At 32.6% G+C, this 18,869-nt stretch overlaps 3 protein-coding genes across 4 annotated transcripts; 2 read left to right on the top strand and 1 right to left on the bottom strand.

Moving 5' to 3' along the window:
* The first annotated feature begins 1,127 nt into the window (after positions 1–1,127).
* LOC105185609 (lipase 3) lies at positions 1,128–7,718 on the top strand. 2 transcript variants are annotated; one of them, XM_011145243.3, is made up of 9 exons: positions 1,128–1,203; positions 4,352–4,560; positions 4,831–5,029; positions 5,880–5,994; positions 6,196–6,439; positions 6,605–6,763; positions 6,873–6,957; positions 7,045–7,175; positions 7,526–7,718. In XM_011145243.3, the coding sequence occupies exons 2-9, from the start codon at positions 4,369–4,371 to the stop codon at positions 7,697–7,699; spliced, it is 1,299 nt and encodes a 432-aa protein (XP_011143545.1). In that variant the 5' UTR covers positions 1,128–1,203; positions 4,352–4,368; the 3' UTR covers positions 7,700–7,718. The 2 variants fall into 2 exon arrangements, with proteins under 2 accessions (XP_011143545.1, XP_019698106.1); XM_019842547.1 differs by lacking the exon at positions 4,352–4,560 and having other exon boundaries at positions 1,131–1,203.
* Positions 7,719–12,515: 4,797 nt separating this feature from the next.
* LOC112589445 (UDP-glucuronosyltransferase 2B1-like) lies at positions 12,516–12,905 on the bottom strand. Its single transcript, XM_025302732.1, has 2 exons — positions 12,684–12,905; positions 12,516–12,588 (listed from the first exon to the last, which is right to left on the bottom strand). The coding sequence occupies exons 1-2, from the start codon at positions 12,866–12,868 to the stop codon at positions 12,516–12,518; spliced, it is 258 nt and encodes an 85-aa protein (XP_025158517.1). The 5' UTR covers positions 12,869–12,905.
* A 1,762-nt stretch (positions 12,906–14,667) lies between these two features.
* On the top strand, positions 14,668–18,340 carry LOC105185608 (UDP-glucuronosyltransferase 2C1). Its single transcript, XM_011145242.3, has 5 exons — positions 14,668–15,378; positions 15,861–16,280; positions 17,179–17,410; positions 17,681–17,906; positions 18,003–18,340. Exons 1-5 carry the CDS (start codon positions 14,968–14,970, stop codon positions 18,286–18,288), a joined length of 1,575 nt encoding a protein of 524 aa, XP_011143544.1. The 5' UTR covers positions 14,668–14,967; the 3' UTR covers positions 18,289–18,340.
* Positions 18,341–18,869: the final 529 nt, after the last annotated feature.

The raw sequence follows: 18,869 nt of genomic DNA, 5'->3' as shown, positions 1-18,869 counted from the left end.
TTACATAACGGGACGCGACGGGACGTGAAGTGACGTGACGTGAATTTGACGTTTGAAGTTATATTATTGTGAGAGATATTTTTCGAAGAAGAATTCAGTTTGGCTACGGGCATAACCTGAACTGGAAGAACTCCGTTTTTGAAAGTGTCACATGAACAGTCCGACTGACGGAACGTGACATCTAAACTTGACATTGGCAAGCTTCACGTTGCGTCAAGTTCCGATATTTTACGTCACGTTACGTAAAGTCGACCGTATTATTTTGTTACATCACAACAATGTGACAGTTGTATTATTGTGTTTACTGAGCATTTGTTACGTTATATCGTTATAAATCGTTTCGAATGTGATATTAACAATAAATATTAAACGCGTAAATAACGTGTATTAAATATATATACAGATCAAATGTATGTGTATGTGTGTGTGTGTGTGTGATCAGTTGATTTGTGGCTTTCATTGTAAAAAACATAGGACATTGGAAACATCCGGTATTCGAGAAATTTGAATGGGCTGCTGTTTCGTTCACTTTTACCAACAGTCGCCAATTCAATAGTGGTGGTTATATCGGTGTAAGTAGCGCAAGTATAATTATATTATAAATTAGTCATGAAGCTATAATTAGTGGCGGAAACACTTGTTGCAACACTTTTCTTTCAAGAAATTTTATATTTCAGAATTAATCAATTTTCTTTCCTTGAGTTTCCTGATAAATTGAAAAGAGCAAACTTGTATAATCAATTAGATATAATCAAAAGAATAAAATTATAAAAGATGTAAATATATATTTTTTATAATCGATTATTTGAATGTCCATTGTTTTTATTAGTATTGTTCATAATATTGTTCGTTTGCAAGCGTTTACAGAGTAAACAGAATAGATGATAAGAGAAATGTATCAAATAATTAAATCTACTTGGTCAACGAATCTCTTGGCATCGCTTTAAATTTATAATCATGGAAGCAGTGAATCGGCCATCTTGCGACATCGAATAGCGAATGTTTAGTATATGGGTACTGAGGCATTTTACTCGACCCTGAGAATTCAGGCACAACACCTTAATATACCGGTGCGAGTTTCTGCGTTTATATATATATCTGAGCGATGTAGCTTGTTATTCACAGTTTCAGCTTAATCGCTGTGTGCAACGGTTAACATTCCTCTCAAGGTGTATGGTCTTCGCTCACATATCATTTATATCTGTAAGAATATTTAAAAGTAATCGTTCAATCATAAATTACGAATTAATTTATTTTTCAACGTTTTTCCATTTTCTCATTATGTATTTGAGCTCCCTACTTAAGTGAATTTATTCGTAAATGCAGCAATAGAAAAGAAATGAATGCAAAATGTATAAATGTGGATGAGAAATTGAAGTAAAATTTATACATTCCTTTTTTATATTTTTTAAATTTATTTCTACAATTTGATGTCAAAATATTGATTATTTGCTTTTTTTAATAAAAACAAAATAATAAGCAATAAAATGAAGCTGATAAATATGAATCCCATGATCATTAAAAATTTTCTTAAATAATGTAATCACATCTTTTTGCAGATCCGAAAATCAAATTTTTAAGGAAATGTCAAAAAATCATTTTAAGAAATTACTTTCAGTGTTTATCATTCATACTTTTCCGCTTATAGGATCTTTCTGCGTGCTAACTGTAAAATAATTTATAAGATATTGTCGTATAATTATGTCAACACATTTCACGTATATTTCACATAACAGATGCATACGATAATCCTTTTAACGTTGGCATATTACCATATTACAGTTTGCTTGATAAAAGTGTGTCTGGTAAAACTTTTGCACAGAAACCGTTAAACGGGAAATTCCAACACACAGAGACAACTTGAGCCGAAATAGTCAAATTTATGAGAGGACTTTATTACTACCTGCTCAAAAGTGATTTGAAAGGAAAAACGAGAAAAGACTATTACAAAAAGGCAATGACCCAAAACATTGGAATTTCTACCGTTTTTTTTTTACCGTGCGGAAATAAGAAAACGACACTGACATATTGGATTGGCCATCATAAACATCGGATGTAAATTCTATCGAAAACATTTGGGTATTCATGAAGGTCAAGTTTCGTGTGTGGAAAGAGAATTTAGAAGGTCGAGAAGTTAGTTTCACGAATTTGATTGATTTTCTGGAGATCTTTATCTCAAGAATATGTCACAAAGTTAGTAGAAAGATGCCACGCAATTATTGATAATGGGCAACTGGATAAATTATTAATGAAAACATCACACAGTTCTAATCAAGCAGTATATGTATATTTTGTCCAAGTCAGTGCAATAAAATATTTTCGAATTATGCTAAACATGTTCTTATCAAATAGGCATGGCTCAGGAAGAACAAAAAATCATAATAATATAATTATGATATCAACAAAAAGTCATTTTAAGACAAATCAGGATGATGTCATTCGATATAGTTTTCGTGATAGTTTGGTGATGTTTTTTTGATATTGAAATGATATTATGATGACTTTTAGAACTGCACATTAAAATAGAAAGTCACAATAACATCAAAGTGATGTCAAAATGACAAGAAAATGATCTCATCATGATTACAAAGTGAGTTTTTACAGTCTTTTGTTACTCATTTTGAAGTCATTGTGATTTTTTATTTAAATGATAATATAGCTTATATCCATACATATACAATGTCCGAAAAACATTTTAGAGATATCATATTTCTAAAATGTTTTTTGAACATGTATATGTATTTGTGTATGTAAGGATAAGAAATATAGGGTAAAAAATGTTAATGTGAATATTTGGGTGTTATTTTGAGAGTTTTCTTGGGTGTTATTTTGAGGGTTTTCGTTGAGCATTAACCTTCCTTTGGGTGTAACCTTCAATTGACGATCCGAAATCACACCCAATTTGAATGTTTTTTCGGTGTGTAACACCCAAAATAGAGCGTTTATTCGATGTATAACACTCAAAATTGAGCGTTTTTTATCGGTGCTTATCACCAAAGTTAAGCGTTTTTTGAGTGTTAACACCCAAAATTGAGGGTTTTTTTTTTCATAAGGGCTAATATACATATATGTTATATGAACAATTTTTTGCATGAAAATCTACAGTTTACGTTACACATAAGATTCCTGAGGATAATAACGTCATCAAACCTCAAAGATTCTTAAAAATATCGCGTATGTTATTTTACGAATGTCACTAGAATATTACGATAAACGAAATTCCAAGATTTAGTCACAATGTCATCATCTTTCTTACATATTACTTATATTTGTTTATTCTATTGTTAACACAACTGTAACGATATAGTCGAACGATATAAATATTCCAGAAACTAAAGTGATTATTTTAAAGTGTTTATATTATATTTATAATGCAACATATATATACTTTTGCCATTTTTATATTATTGTTGTGTCACTTATTGTCAGTGACGTTTAAGTGACACAGTAAATAAAGTCATATTGACATCATTATGATATCATTATGACTTCTATGTTCTACCTGGGGGTAGAATATATAATAATAATAAATAATAAATAATAATTGATCACGTGCGTTTTATACGATGCAATTCCACAAAGAATGAGGTTTAATCTTTTGTGTACAATATCAGAGACAGGTTCACGCAGAGATAAAAGATCATTAAATCTGATAATCGATAATCAGTACAATTAATTTATCAAATTGCTGTTAAGTTTAATTTACTAATTGGCAAATTTAACTGAAAAAACAAAGACAGAGAGAATATGATGCAACAAAGGATACTTTTTACTTAAATTAATATGTTATATAATTTTGGTAAAAAACACGAACGACAAAACTTGTGAATTGCAAGATGTGTGGCGAATGCAGTGTCAGCGTTCAATATAATGGTTCGCCTTCACATCGATTCCTGTTTCACGATTTAAATTTTCCAGTGACACAGTAAGGAAATGCTAATTACATATACATACATACACATATTACGAACTGGTTGGTAACTAAGGTTAAATTACAGGTTTGAAAGTGATCCGTTTTTATAAATATTTTTATGTATAATATCAATTTATGTAACGATTGTAACTGTTAAATTAAAATGATTAATTAAATTAAAATCATATCGGTATATATGAAGCTTACTTGTTACATCCCTATAGCCATTATGGTTATAAGTGTGTACGTTATGAAAATTACAAGGTAGATTCTAATAAAAATAATCAATTGTCAAATAAATAAATCCTATTTAATACGCGCTCAATTTTCAATATATTTTTTGGAGCGCAAAGAAGAATTGGTTCCACAAAAAATAATAAAATAAGATGGAAATCATGTTGATAACAACAAAAATTATATTTGTGTTCCACTGTGCAGTTTAGAGAGCCGATAAAATGATGAGGACAAGTATAAAGCTTGCAATAATACTTGTTTTGGCGTTGTTGAATGCAGAATTGATATTATCCAACGGCGAATTATTTCCACGAGCATTTGTTAATTTCTTGTTTCCTAAGGATCTTAATCTAGTGAGAGTGAGGGCTTTGGATGAAGTTAATAGAGGAAAAGACGTGAAAATACTGGACTTCGTAAGTAAGAGACGATGAGCTTCTTTCCCGCCGAACTTTTCGCCTCGTAGAACAATCTCGTTAATGACGGCGGTTAATTAGAAAAAAACTTTTCTTTCAGACGGAAGAATTTTGTCGACACGACAAACGCATTTTGCATTATTGTGTAGTATTAATTGAAAATAAGCACGCGGAGACAAATTTGTTTATGAAAAGAGGTTTATGAAAAGAGAGGGAGTATGTTGCAACTTCTTTCTGATAATATTCCATTGTAACTTTATGTTTACACAGATCGGTTTGGTCACGAGACATGGTTATCCCGCCGAGGAACATAATGTTATAACAGAGGACGGTTACAACTTAAAGATACATAGAATACCCGACAGTCCGCTGTCTAACAACAAAAAGAACAAGAAAGTAGTGTTCCTTCAACATGGTATTATATCTTCATCTGATAGTTGGGTGCTATTTGGTCCTGGCAAAGACCTCGGTAAGTGGTAGTCATTGAAGCTAAAAATATTTATGCAAGGACATGGCTGGATATGTTAATTAAATACGAAATAAGCTGCTTCATGGTCCGACAATGTATTGTCTGTTGTCGATAAGTCTAACGTCTTTGGCAAAGAGTTGCTAATTTCGATATTTATGAGAATTATTAGAAAGTTATCTTCAAATTGCTGATAAGTGACCACTTGATCGCTTGTGTATATTTCGTTTTAGCTCTATAACTTCTCTCTGAATTTATTCTCTCTATTAAATGGATACGATGAAAACCGCATCTTTGACGATTCTTATTAATTTCTGCGTAAGATATGAGTGATATCTGACAAATAGTAAATGTATCCACATTAGACAGTCATATAATGGTATAATATAAAAAAAAGATACGTCAAAAATAGACATTTATTTATCGCATCTTTAATGACTTATTATTTAATTGAGGTTTTGAATATTTAACCGCAATGGCCGCGGAAAATAAAACCTGTTGCACTACTTTGATAATTAATCTCTGCCATCCTTTGTTTTGTTCTTTATCCTTGTTCTTAAAATTTATTAAAACATTCAGAAATATCCATTTTTTAATTACTTATAAATCAAACAGTATTTATTCTCCGAGTTGAAGAGAACCGGTTGCGGCCAATGTTTAGCTTGATTCTGCTGATTAATTTCAGTTGATATGATAAGTTTAATTCTTTTAAGACGGTTACTGTGTTTTCTCCATGGTAATCAATATAATTATAATATATTATACAATTTCGCGGTTGAAAAATTATATTTAATTCTGTCTTCCTGAATTACTAATGGTATAATAAATATATTGGACATACGGTGTGTTGCAGTATTTCTTTTAGCTGATCAAGGCTACGATGTGTGGCTTGGAAATGTCAGAGGAAGCACCTATTCCAGATCGCACGTGAAAATGTCTCCTCGAAATAAAGATTTCTGGCAATTTAGGTAGAATACCGCGAAAATATAAGAGTTTGAAGAAATGTTTGATATTTTTCCAAAATAACCACGAAAGAAAACAAAAAAAATATATATATATATGTGATATACATATATATTTAGTGATAGAATTACCTTGTTACATTCTGCTAAAAGAATGCAAAAATATAATATTTATTTATAAAAATAATATTTATTTGTATTGTCTAGTTATCACGAAGTTGGAACGATCGATTTACCAAATATGATCGATTACGTACTTACTTACACCGGACAGGGAACTCTGTCCTATATTGGTCATTCGATGGGAACTACCGTACTGTTTGTTCTTCTGTCCACGAGGCCTGAATATAACGCAAAGATAAGTTTGGGAATATGCCTCGCTCCAATTGCTTTCTGGAATGAAGTGCCTCCTGTAATAAACACATTTATAGCTCAAATACCAATATTGATGGTAACAATCACAAACGCATTTTTATTATATTTTTTTATTATATTTTATATTATCATGGTTTGTGTACGTTAAATCGACATACTTCTTTAGAGCCTGGAACTAATGTATTTTATCAAGAATTATTTTATTCTGAAATTTTTACGCTTTTTTATATTTACTTGTCAGGAATTCTTTGACAAAAATGAAGTGTATGAAGTGACGCCTTTAGAATCAAGAAGTATTGCAACGAGAAAGTTACTGTGTGCAGAATACGCGAAAACTCAGGCCTTTTGTATTGCGATATTGTTCATGCTTGCAGGATCCGATCCGCTGCAAATAAATACCGTAAGTTACATTATCATGACTTGACATGATATCATTTCTGGACGCATCCGTTTGTACAGCTACATCATCTTGCAAGTATCCTTATTACATACACAAATAATTTTTGCAGACAGCGTTACCCGAGATATTAACTTATTATCCGACTAGTACTTCTGTATTAACAATATATCATTTTTATCAAAATATTGTTACAAGTGAGTAAATGTTATCACAAGTTGTATTCTTTTTTTGGATATTTCGCTGATTTTTTCTTGTTCCTTGAACAATATTGATTGTTGCAGGAGACTTTCGATCTTATGATTATAAATATTCTATTTATGGACACCTAACATCCAAAAGGTATGAACTCGAAAAAATTACTACACCGTTGGCTTTGATTTATGGTACTAACGATGTACTTGCCACGAGATCGGTAAATATATACTTCTATCTAAATTTTAACATTTTATGTTGTATTGAATGAAATGTAAAAAAATTTCATTCAATATTATATCGAGAAATATATTATATGTTTATATTTATTCTTTACATATTACACAGATTATTATTTTTTATACTATTATTTTTTTATAATTTTGTGTTTTTATATTTTACATTTTATTTATTTCCAAAAAAGATCAATTACGCAAATGAGACGTATGTCTCGTTATTTCCTTATTGTCATTTCTTTCCATACATATAATCTCAATATAAAAATTAAGTCAGTTACTTTAGTTTCAATTGCCACATAATTCGCTTTATTTGTAAAAACATTTTCCCTAGAATGTGCTTGAAGTGTACAAACGATTGTCCAGCGTTATTTTATTTGAGGAAGTTCCATACAAACTCTTCACTCATCTCGATTTTATGTGGGCTATCGATGCGAAAAGTCTCTTATACGATCGTGTTATAGACATAATGAAGAAATTTGAAGCTAAACAACCAAACTGGATTTAATTTATTTTAAGCGATGTAAAATAAGTCCTTAAAATTATATTAATTATCTTATAAAAATTTTATTTAGTTTCTATTAAAATATTGTGTATATTATATATAGTATGTATTATAAAAAATTTATTCTCATGTCCGTCTGAATATACTCATATATAATTGTATGAAAATATGTAATATCTTGTAAAATATGTAATATTATATATTGTAAAATATGTAATATATATATAATTGTCCGTTTTTTACACGTAAAGCAAGAAAAATCAAGAGCCAAATGGAGAGTTGGGAATACTCTTACGAATAATTTTTTTAAATTACAGAGGATAATAATGTTTAAGCGAGTAATAGCTTATGAGCCAAAAGTTTTTCAAGATTCAGCCTTCTACGTAAAACTAATAAAAAACGCACTTAAGAAAGAAATAAAATTGGGACATAGTATTTTAGCGTCAACAGTCAACTCATTACTTACATACGTATAATCGTATAATAAATCCAAAAAAGAGGAAATAGTAAAATCATGCGTTATTCTATGATCAAAATTTTGTTTATCTTCCAGTAATCTTAAACATTACATTACATTAAACAAGATATCCTTGACCCGGTTTATATCTAGTCGAATTCGTTGGTGCTTATCACATATAATTAGTGTTGTTGCTAGAAAGATGTATATACACAGTATGTCGGAAAAATAACGGAACTTTTTAAATTTAAAGAAAACTACTAACGCTATCTATTGAAACAATATATAATCTGAAAGCTCTATATCTCCTCTACAATATTTTTAAGAATCTTTGATGACGTTATTATCCTCAGGAATCTTATGTGTAACGTAAACTGTAGATTTTCGTGCAAAAAATTGTTCATATAACATATATGTATATTAGCCCTTATGAAAAAAAAACTCTCAATTTTGGGTGTTAACACTCAAAAAACGCTTAACTTTGGTGTTAAACACCGATAAAAAACGCTCAATTTTGAGTGTTATACATCGAATAAACGCTCTATTTTGAGTGTTACACACCGAAAAAACACTCAAATTGGGTGTGATTTCGGATCGTCAATTGAAGGTTACACCCAAAGGAAGGTTAACGCTCAACGAAAACCCTCAAAATAACACCCAAGAAAACTCTCAAAATAACACCCAAATATTCACATTAACATTTTTTACTCTATATTTCTTATTCTTACATACACAAATACATATACATGTTCAAAAAATATTTTAGAGATATGATATCTCTAAAATGTTTTTCAGACATTGTATATGTAGGGTATAAGCTATATTATCATTTAAACAAAAAATCACAATGATTTCAAAATGAATAACAAAAGACTATAAAAACTCACTTTGTAATTATGATTAGATCATTTTCTTGTCATTTTGACATCATTTTGACGTCACTTTGTTATTGTGACTTTCTATTTTAATGTACAGTTCTAAAAGTCATCATAACATCATTTCAATATCAAAAAAACATCACCAAACCATCACGAAAACTATATCGAATGACATCATCCTGATTTGTCTTAAAATAACTTTTTGTTGATATCATAATTATATTATTATGATTTTTTGTTCTACCTGGGTACTTATTCCATTAACTTTTCATTATTTAAGTAATACAATACGGAAGGAGGTCAAATCTCAGTAATGTTCATAGTTAATTTTTATTATTTAAGATTGTCTTAAGTACAGTCTTAAGATGTCGTAAACTAATCACAACAAAGCCATATGAGCGTCTTAACACGTTCATTGCCGTTCACGCGATATCGCGTGTTGCGGCCCCTCACCAAACGGCCGTTCACGCGATTGTTTTTTATTATGAGTGACAAACCAGGACCCTCGAAAAGACTCAGTTCAATGCCAATTCAATCGTGCAAAAAAACGACTAAAAATAAATAAAAGAAAAAATAACTTTGGCCACTACACGAAATTCAAATTTTCAGTTTGGCAATGTGCGTCTTAAAAGACATTACTTATGAATACTAGTCACTGACTAGCTACACGCGAGTAAGGCGCGCGCGCCGGCCCTGAGCGCTCTACATAGACAAGAGCGCTTATTCATTAACTTTGACACGTTCTCTTGCAAAAACTATTTGTCGGACACAATTTTACTAAGGGAAAAAGTTGTTTATTTTAACATAAAATATCATGTCCTGTACTCCGAATGCGGGAATTTTGGATCACCCAGTATTTTTATAAAATTCACGGTATCAATAGAATGTTACTGTTATTTATTATTATTTGTCTTGACATATGTAATACTGAGAGTACCTTAACAAAGTAAATATTTAAAATTATTTAAAAGTTGCTTAAAATAATCTCATAAATACGTCAGAGATTTTGTATTAGTTTTAAATATTAGTTGGATATAAAACGAAAAATATGTTTAAAATATGTTTCTGAGACATATTTTTTATATGTTATCTAGTAAGATTAACATTTTATGTTTCGCTTCTAATATCATTATCAGTAACATAACAAAATTTCATAATGGACATATCGTAATTATATATTCAGCTATATATCTACTTATCACTTATTGCGAATTATGTCAACGCGAAAATTTTAATATACTTGTTGATTTAATAACAAACAAGATCAATTCATACATATGTAGATATAAAGAATAAATTTTATTTTAAAATGTTTGCCTTAACTTCAATAATATATCTATTTAATATGCACTTATATTCAATAATTTAACAACATAGAACTGCAATTTAACGTAACTAAATTTACTTACCATAATATAACATCAAACAAAAGATCTAACATTCCTCTAACTTGTTTCCCAGAATATTTTTGTTGTATAACAAAATATTCATCTAAATTTGACGCTAATTACTAGGAAATATATTGCAACTACAATACACGCTAAAGTAGTAATAATAAACAATATCAATTAATACATACGTAAATGTAAAAAAATAAGTTTTATTTAGGAACTATTCTCTTTTCTTTGCAATAATAAAAATCTAATCTATATCTAAGTATATCTTATAATTAAATTTAACATGAAACTGTAATTCAACATAATTAATATGTACTAGGTACGCAATTAAGTTTCCGGGTTTCACACATGGTTGGCGCTAACGACACATGTAGTCGACATACATGTCTGAAGTTGTGTTTTTTTTATAGCTTGGACATCTGTTAACAATAACCAGTCGTAATACCAACACATATCGCAACGCAAAAATATTTTTTCTAACAACGAAGATGTCGAGTTTTGTACCAAATAAACAGCATTTGCGGGAAGCTTTGCTTTTCTGCTTTAACTTGAAAAAAAGTGCAGCTGAAGCACGTCGTTTGCTTGAGGAGGCCTACGGCGAACATGCACCATCAAAAACTACCTGTGAAGGTTGGTTTAAACGCTTCAGAAGTGGCGATTTCGACACTGAGGACAAGGAGCGCTCCGGAAGACCAAAAACAATTGAAGATGCCGATCTGCAAGCGTTATTGAATGAAGATGATACGCAAACACAACATCAACTTGCGGAGGCATTAAACATGACTCGCCAAGGTATTTCCAAACGTTTACATGCCATGGGAAAAATTCAAAAGGAAGGAAAATGGGTGCCGCATGAATTGACTGAGAGACAGATGAAAAATCGAAGAGCCACTTCCGAAATTTTGCTTTTGCGGCATGAAAGAAAGAGTTTCCTGCATCGAATTGTTACTGGCGGTGAGAAATGGATATATTTCGAGAATCCCAAACGCAAAAGATCGTGGCTTTCACCTGGCGAAGCATCAACATCGACGGCACGGCCAAATCGCTTCGGAAAGAAGACAATGCTCTACGTTTGGTGGGACCAGAAAGGAATCGTGTACTATGAGCTGCTGAAAAGAAGCCGGGCGAAACTGTCAATGGGCATCGCTACCGACAACGATTGATCAGTCTCTTCCCCTTTCATCTCCAGTCCACCTTCCTCCATCTCCCTCCACTCCTCCTGCACCTCATTACTTTCGTTTTCTCTATGTTTACCTCTAACCCCTTCTTTTCCAGATACCTCTCCAACCTCCTTATCATTCCCTTCATCCCCTCCTCGTCTTCCAATACCGCCAGGTCGTCTGCATACGTCAGCGTATACATCCTCTCTTCCCCCAGCCTTACCCCCTATCCCCCAATTTGAATCCTGTATTGCTCGAAAAACGGCCAGAATGGGACACGAGACACGAATGAGTGATATTGCAGCACGACAACGCTCCGTGCCATCGCACTTCCATCGTCCCATTAAGGACACCATTAAAACGCTGAAATGGGATCTGCTACCGCATCCGCCGTATTCGCCAGACCTGGTCCCTTCCGATTATCACTTGTTCCGGTCGATGGCGCATGGCTTGGCTGGGCAACACTTGGCCAATTTCGAAGAAGTGCAAAATTGGTTGGATGAATGGTTTCGGTCCAAAGACGCGTCGTTTTATCGTCGCGGTATTCATGTATTGCCAGAGAGATGGCAAAAATGTGTAGCTAGCGAGGGACGATACTTTGAATAAACCATTTTTTGTATTTCTCTTGAAATTTTCCATTTTTCATTGATCAAAGAAACCCGGAAATTTAGTTGCGCACCTAGTAATTTAATATAATGTAATATAAAACAAAAAAGGTTTACATTTCTTTAATTTGATTGTCTCTCAGATATTTCTGTTCTTTAACAAAATGCTCGTTGCAAATTTAACAACGATTGTTAAGAAATATATTATAATTACAATACAAGCTATTATAAATCCATAAACGTCAATTAGATTTGTCTGCCATGGCATATCCATCGTTGGCGAACGGAGCATGTTCGGACCGTTACGAATCACATATTCAATCTAAAAAATCGCTATTTCTCGCGCTGTCATCGGTCTATCTTTGAAATGTAAGACCTCGCGTTTCGTAACTTCCCTGAAGTTCAAGAAGCCAATAGTTATCTAAGCGATTTTATTTAAAATAACCTTGCACTCATTAAAATGCGCAATTTAATATTTGATCTTACTTACATATAGCTGGGATTATTTAAAACAGTACTGAGAGCAACATTCATTGTTTCTTCAGATAAATTCTCATAGCGTAATTTCACACCCATACCTTTATGTACTAAAACATTAACATTTCGATACTGGTCTGCAAATATGGGGATTCCTATCACAGGTACGCCATAATAAAATGCTTCCAGAGATCCCATTAAGCCACCATGAGATATGAATACCCGTGTATTATGATGTCCTGTAGGAGAAATACCGAAATAATAGATTTTCTTAAACTCAATTGATAAAATTCACACCTTCGATTCATAATACGAGTACAAACAGCATACAAGGTATATACGGCGATTCTAACGGAGAGACTAAGAGTGGAGGTGGAGAGGAAGAGGATTTTGCCGGAGAGTCAGGCGGGATTTAGAAGGGGAAGGGGGACAATAGACAATGTCTATGCATTGAATTACTTAATTACTTAATAAACAGGCAGGTGGAGAGGAGAGATAGGAGATTAGTAGTACTGTTTGTGGACCTCAAGGCGGCGTTCGATGCGGTAAAAAGGGAGGTGTTGGAAAAAACGATGAGGGAAAGGAGAGTAAGGGAAGGGTTGGTAAGAAGATGCGAGGAGGTGCTAGGGGAGACAAGGAGTAGAGTGAAAGTAAGGGGAGGGAGGGAAAAAATGTTGGACGAGTAGGGGGGTGAGACAGGGGTGCTCGTTGAGTCCGCTGTTATTTACAATATTAATAGCGGATATTGATGTATTGTAGATTTCGCTGTACGTATCGCTGTACATACATAAAGCTAAATTTCAACGAATAATTTTCCTGCAAAACACGTCCAGTTTGAAGATTTGTTATCTAAGTTGCCATTTTCAGTGAAGCATTCGCGTCATTTCTATCTTATAATCATCAAATATGTCGTTGTGCTAGACTCAGACGAACGGTTTGCACTATGACAATACAATTATTTAACATGACATCGCGTTTCATTCGCGACAGCCATTTTATCGGCGACAGCAGTATGAAACTAAACTTTTACGGTCTGAACGTTGCAATTGCGCGCAGTGTTACTCGTACGGTCGACGACGAGCAGCAATTTGCTATAAATTTTCCAATCCTTAATGGAACGTGCACGGGAATAACGGGGGAAGGCTAATTAATCATTAGTTTGTCAACAGTTTATTCATTGTTGCATATAAAGATCTCTTAAATATTTCAGAAAGGTTAACAAATGATAAAATGTCGTTACAACAGTTACAACCGATTAGTTACAGCAGTTACAGACGTTACAACCGATAGTATATAAACTGATGTATTCAGTTATCCGATTTCGTAGTACCACTTGTCCATAGTACTTGATCCGCTTAATATTTTCATCTGACATAATACGACGTACTTTGAACGCATAACTACATTTCTCGGCTGTTTCTAATAATGACAATCAGTAATAGCAATCGACGCGACATAAGTGTAATATGCAACTTATTTGCCACGTCAACAATAAATATATTATACGCCATTCACTTTTACATCAGACTTAGAAACGGTAATTTTTAATATTCATGCTTGCAAACGTTATATTCGTTCGGCTTGATTTAAGTAAGATACAATGGCGTGTAAAAGTTTCGAGCCATAGTGTCTTTTTAAGATACATGACAATATATTGATTTGCTCTAAAAATTAATTATATGTGTATGTCATATAATTAATATATCAGCCGTAAGAACGCGAGAAGAGAGTGAGCGAGTGAGAGAAAGAGCGAGGAGTAGCGAAAAAAATTCCGCGGCTCACATAGTCCGCAAGCTAGACGAACGAGAAAGAGACAATAGATAATACATCGGTGCTCACCTAGTTCCTCACGTGTTACCTCGCGCCGGCGCGGATCACCGCTCGTCCCCGCCGCCACGCTCTGTCGCCTACGTCATGCTGTTCGGAGATCAAAGTTTGCACCGCTGATCTTTATATAAAAGAGCTTACTAGAGCATATAGAACATTTTGTAAGCAGATGTTGACTAGCTAAGTAGCAACTAGTGCAATAAGTGCCTTTGATCTTCTGGTTTACGAAATTAATGCTTATGAATGTATAATCGTTTAACAAGTCTATAGTCTTATTTGTGAAGTTTTTAACAATAACAGTCATAACGGTAGTAAATGTGAAACAATTTCTAGAGTGTATAATGTATATTTCACAGACATATATTTGAATATATAAATAGTCGTTTTGGACACTACTGAGTGCACGGTTTGATTATTGGAACGCAATTATTTCCCAGTATTACTGAAGCGTTTTATTAAAAATAGAAGAAATGAAATATTTCCAATATTTGTTTTCGTCCCTGTTGCTGTTAACCGTGTTACCCATTCAAGGGTACAGGATTTTATGTGTATTCCCTTATAATGGAAAAAGTCACTTTCAAGTGACGGAAGCGCTTTGTAAAGCCTTGGCAGAACATGGCCATCAGATCGACATGATCAGTCATTTTCCTTCTAAAAATCGTATAGCGAATTATACGGATATAGTGAACCTGCTAGGAACCAGGAGGGCCGTCACCAACAATATCTCACTAAATGAAGCAAGACAGATAAATACTGCAGTTACATTTTATATCGCCACCGTTTTTGGGGGTGATTTGTGCTCGCTGATGGGTAATGCAAAGATGCAAAGGTTCATCAAGAACCCACCTAACGATCCGCCTTACGACCTCGTTATCACAGAGGTAAGCAAATCTAAGTGTATAAGTTTTGCATACGTATTTGTCTTTCATAACTAAAGTGAGACATTTTAAATTGAACTAGTAAAATATCCATGAAAAGTTTGACATGAAGTTATATAACCTTCTATAGCACATAATTTACAGTCATAATATAACACTTGCCACACTCCATTAGCTTCGCAACATGTTCCAATTTTTAGTAAGAAATTTTGTTTTGTGCTCATTCTTAGGAGCTACATTTCCTACTATTGTGTCGTAACTTTTCACCAATTGATTGTATTTCTTATGGAAAGTTATGAAACAAAGTAACTTCATGTTAAGGCTTCATTCATACAAGCATTCTGTATATTATATCTTATCATTTATAAGCGAAAACGTTTCCTTTGCAATGACTACAAAGAAACTCGACTGTCGTACATAAATTTGTCGAGCAACATTGATCCACTCGGAATTTTGTACTAAAATATGTATTTTTAATTTATCAGTATTTCGGTTCGAGCTGTTACTTTGGGTTCGGACGTTTGCTGAACATACCAATAATTGGTATTGTGGCGAGTCTGGAGTACGCCTTCATGAACGAAGTTATGGGAAATCCCACAAGCAGTTCCTTCTTTCCTGGTATATTAGTAGAATTTGCTGGTCTTCCAAATTTTTGGCAACGTTTAGTCAACACGCTTGAAAACTTGATACAGCCACGCATATTTAATTACTATTCGTCATCGCAAACTGATGATATGAGGAAGTATCTACGACAGGACATGCCGGATGTTCGGGAAATTGAGAAAGATATAGCATTATTATTTGTAAATAGTCATTATTCGTTTCATGGGACTCGACCCGTTATTCCCAGCTTCGTAGAGATTGGAGGACTACACATAGAAATGGATAAGTCGCAATTAACTCCAGTAAGTCATGCACGACAAAATATTGATTACATTCGAACATAATCGAATAAAGTTATAACATTCGAGTTTTTACTCGCTGCATACTGTTAAGACCGGATAAGACATAACAGTCCAATCAATGTATTCAGTTATTATTATATAACTTGGAAGTGACAAGTTATATGACGTATATGTTATCACATTTATATTACAGTTTAGTAATTTTACTGTCTTTTTGAACATAACTGCTCAGTCAACATATTCACTTACTGTTATATAATTTGAATATATAAAAAAGTTGTGTAACAAATGTATTATAACAGTTATATTACACAGAGTTATATAATTTTATTATCTTCATAACATTTATGAAATATAAAGTCATATATTTAACATATATATTACATAATTTGCACTTCAGAAAAAGGGCGGAATTTTTATATAACACAACGTGAAAATTATTTTCACACTATGTAACAGGTGATGAAGAAAAGCATAGATGTTATACTATAGTATATTGGCTACATTATAGTGTCGAGTGGGAGAATATATTGCCACAATTTCCAATTGATCGTGAATTGTATATTAAATGCTTTGTTTAGTCGAATATTTCTAATGTTGATATTCTATTTCATTAAAAACGCTGCATAAAAATAAAATTATCTGATTTTTTAATATTTTCTAAATATTTAAATTGTACATGATAAAACATGATAATGTTAGAAATATAACACGAAAGTTCATAAAACGATGTTACGTTTGTAACGTTTATATAATATCGAACATATTATTAAAATTGATTAGAAGTCTAAACTGTTTTTGTACATCGTGCTGCATCATCGTGCTGCATCATTCAAATTAACCTTGCATTTTCTGCCAAGGAAATCTGTTCGTCTATTCTCGATTTTAATTTCTGCAGGAGCTACAAGAGTGGGTGGACAACGCGGACGATGGTGTGGTGTATTTCACTTTAGGTTCGTTGGTAAATATCGAAACGATGCCGAACAGTTCTCTACTCGGATTATACGAATCCTTTAGAAAAATTGCACCCATTAAAGTACTGATGAAAATTGCAAATAAAGACTTACTGCCTCCTGGCCTGCCTAGTAATGTTGTTACATTACCGTGGATACCACAGATGGCAGTATTACGTAAGTTTAAGTAATAATAAAGTATGAAAATTCCATCTTAAAAATGTCCATTGTCTATCGTTTTATTTACCTCATTTTCTCATTTCATTCTTTGATAAACTTTTTAGATATTTTATAATCTATCTATTTTAAATTATATCTAACTCTTCCACAATCTAGCGTTTTATTAGGAAGAAAAGAAAGAAAGAGAGAGACTATATTATGAATCGAAGATATGAATTTTCTCAATTGAGGTTAAGGAAATCTATTATTTCGGTATTTTTCATACAGGACATCATAATACACGGGTATTCATATCTCATGGTGGCTTAATGGGATCTCTGGAAGCGTTTTACCATGGCGTACCTGTGATAGGAATCCCCTTGTTCGCAGACCAGTATCGAAATATTAATGTTTTTATACATAAAGGTATGGGTGTGAAATTACGCTATGAGGATTTATCTGAGAAAACAATGGATGCTGCTCTCAATACTGTTTTAAATAATCCCAACTACATGTAAGTAAGGTCAAATACTAAGTTGCGCATTTTAATGGGTCACCAAGTTATTTTAAATAAAATCGCTTTGATAATTATTGGCTTCTTGAACTTCAGGGAAGTTGCGAAACGCGAGGCCTTACATTTCAAAGATAGACCAATGACAGCACGAGAAGTAGCGAATTTTTGGACCGAATACGTGATTCGTAACGGTCCGAACATGCTCCGTTCGCCAACGATGGATATGCCATGGTGGCAGACAAATCTAATTGACGTTTACGGATTTATAATGGCTTGTATTGTAATTATAATATATTTCTTAACAATCGTTGTTAAATTTGCAATGAGCATTTTGCTAAAAGACATAAATATTTGGAAAACACGCAAGCTAAAGGAATATTAGCTTTTTTTGTTTCAAGTTAAGTTACATAATAATTATAATTTCACGTGGAGTTTAATTATTGGAGAAGAAAGAGAGTAATGCCAAAGTAAAATTTTTTTACATTTGTTTTTTACATTTACATATGTATAAATTGATATTGTTTATTATAAATTTAATATACGTGCTGAAATCACGCATGTATATCGTGGTAAAGTGTAAGCAGCTGGAGATTTTAATAACATGTCCAATGAATTCTTTTTATATTACGATGTCCAAAGCAGGACGTAATACATTAATTTTACTAGATAACATATCTAAAAAATATCTCAGAGACATGTTTTGACTCGTCTTGCAGTACAACACTCATTTAAAACAAAAAGTTTCTCGTTTATTTATAAAATTATATTCATACATAGCTTTTAAATATTTCTTAGATATTTATTCTATTAGGATTAACTGGGCATCTTGCGTTAAAATGTATGCTAATGAGTAACAATTCTATTGATATTTATTGTATTGATATTGGTATTGATAGTGAAATCCATGAAAACATAATTTAATATATTTGATAAACTTCTTTGACTTAGTTTCCTCACAAGCTA

The sequence above is a fragment of the Harpegnathos saltator genome, unplaced genomic scaffold (genome assembly GCF_003227715.2).
Source record: "Harpegnathos saltator strain DR-91 unplaced genomic scaffold, Hsal_v8.6 scaffold51, whole genome shotgun sequence".
In the NCBI taxonomy this organism is placed as follows: Eukaryota; Metazoa; Arthropoda; class Insecta; order Hymenoptera; family Formicidae; genus Harpegnathos; species Harpegnathos saltator.
This window is presented reverse-complemented; position numbering and strand designations above follow the sequence as displayed.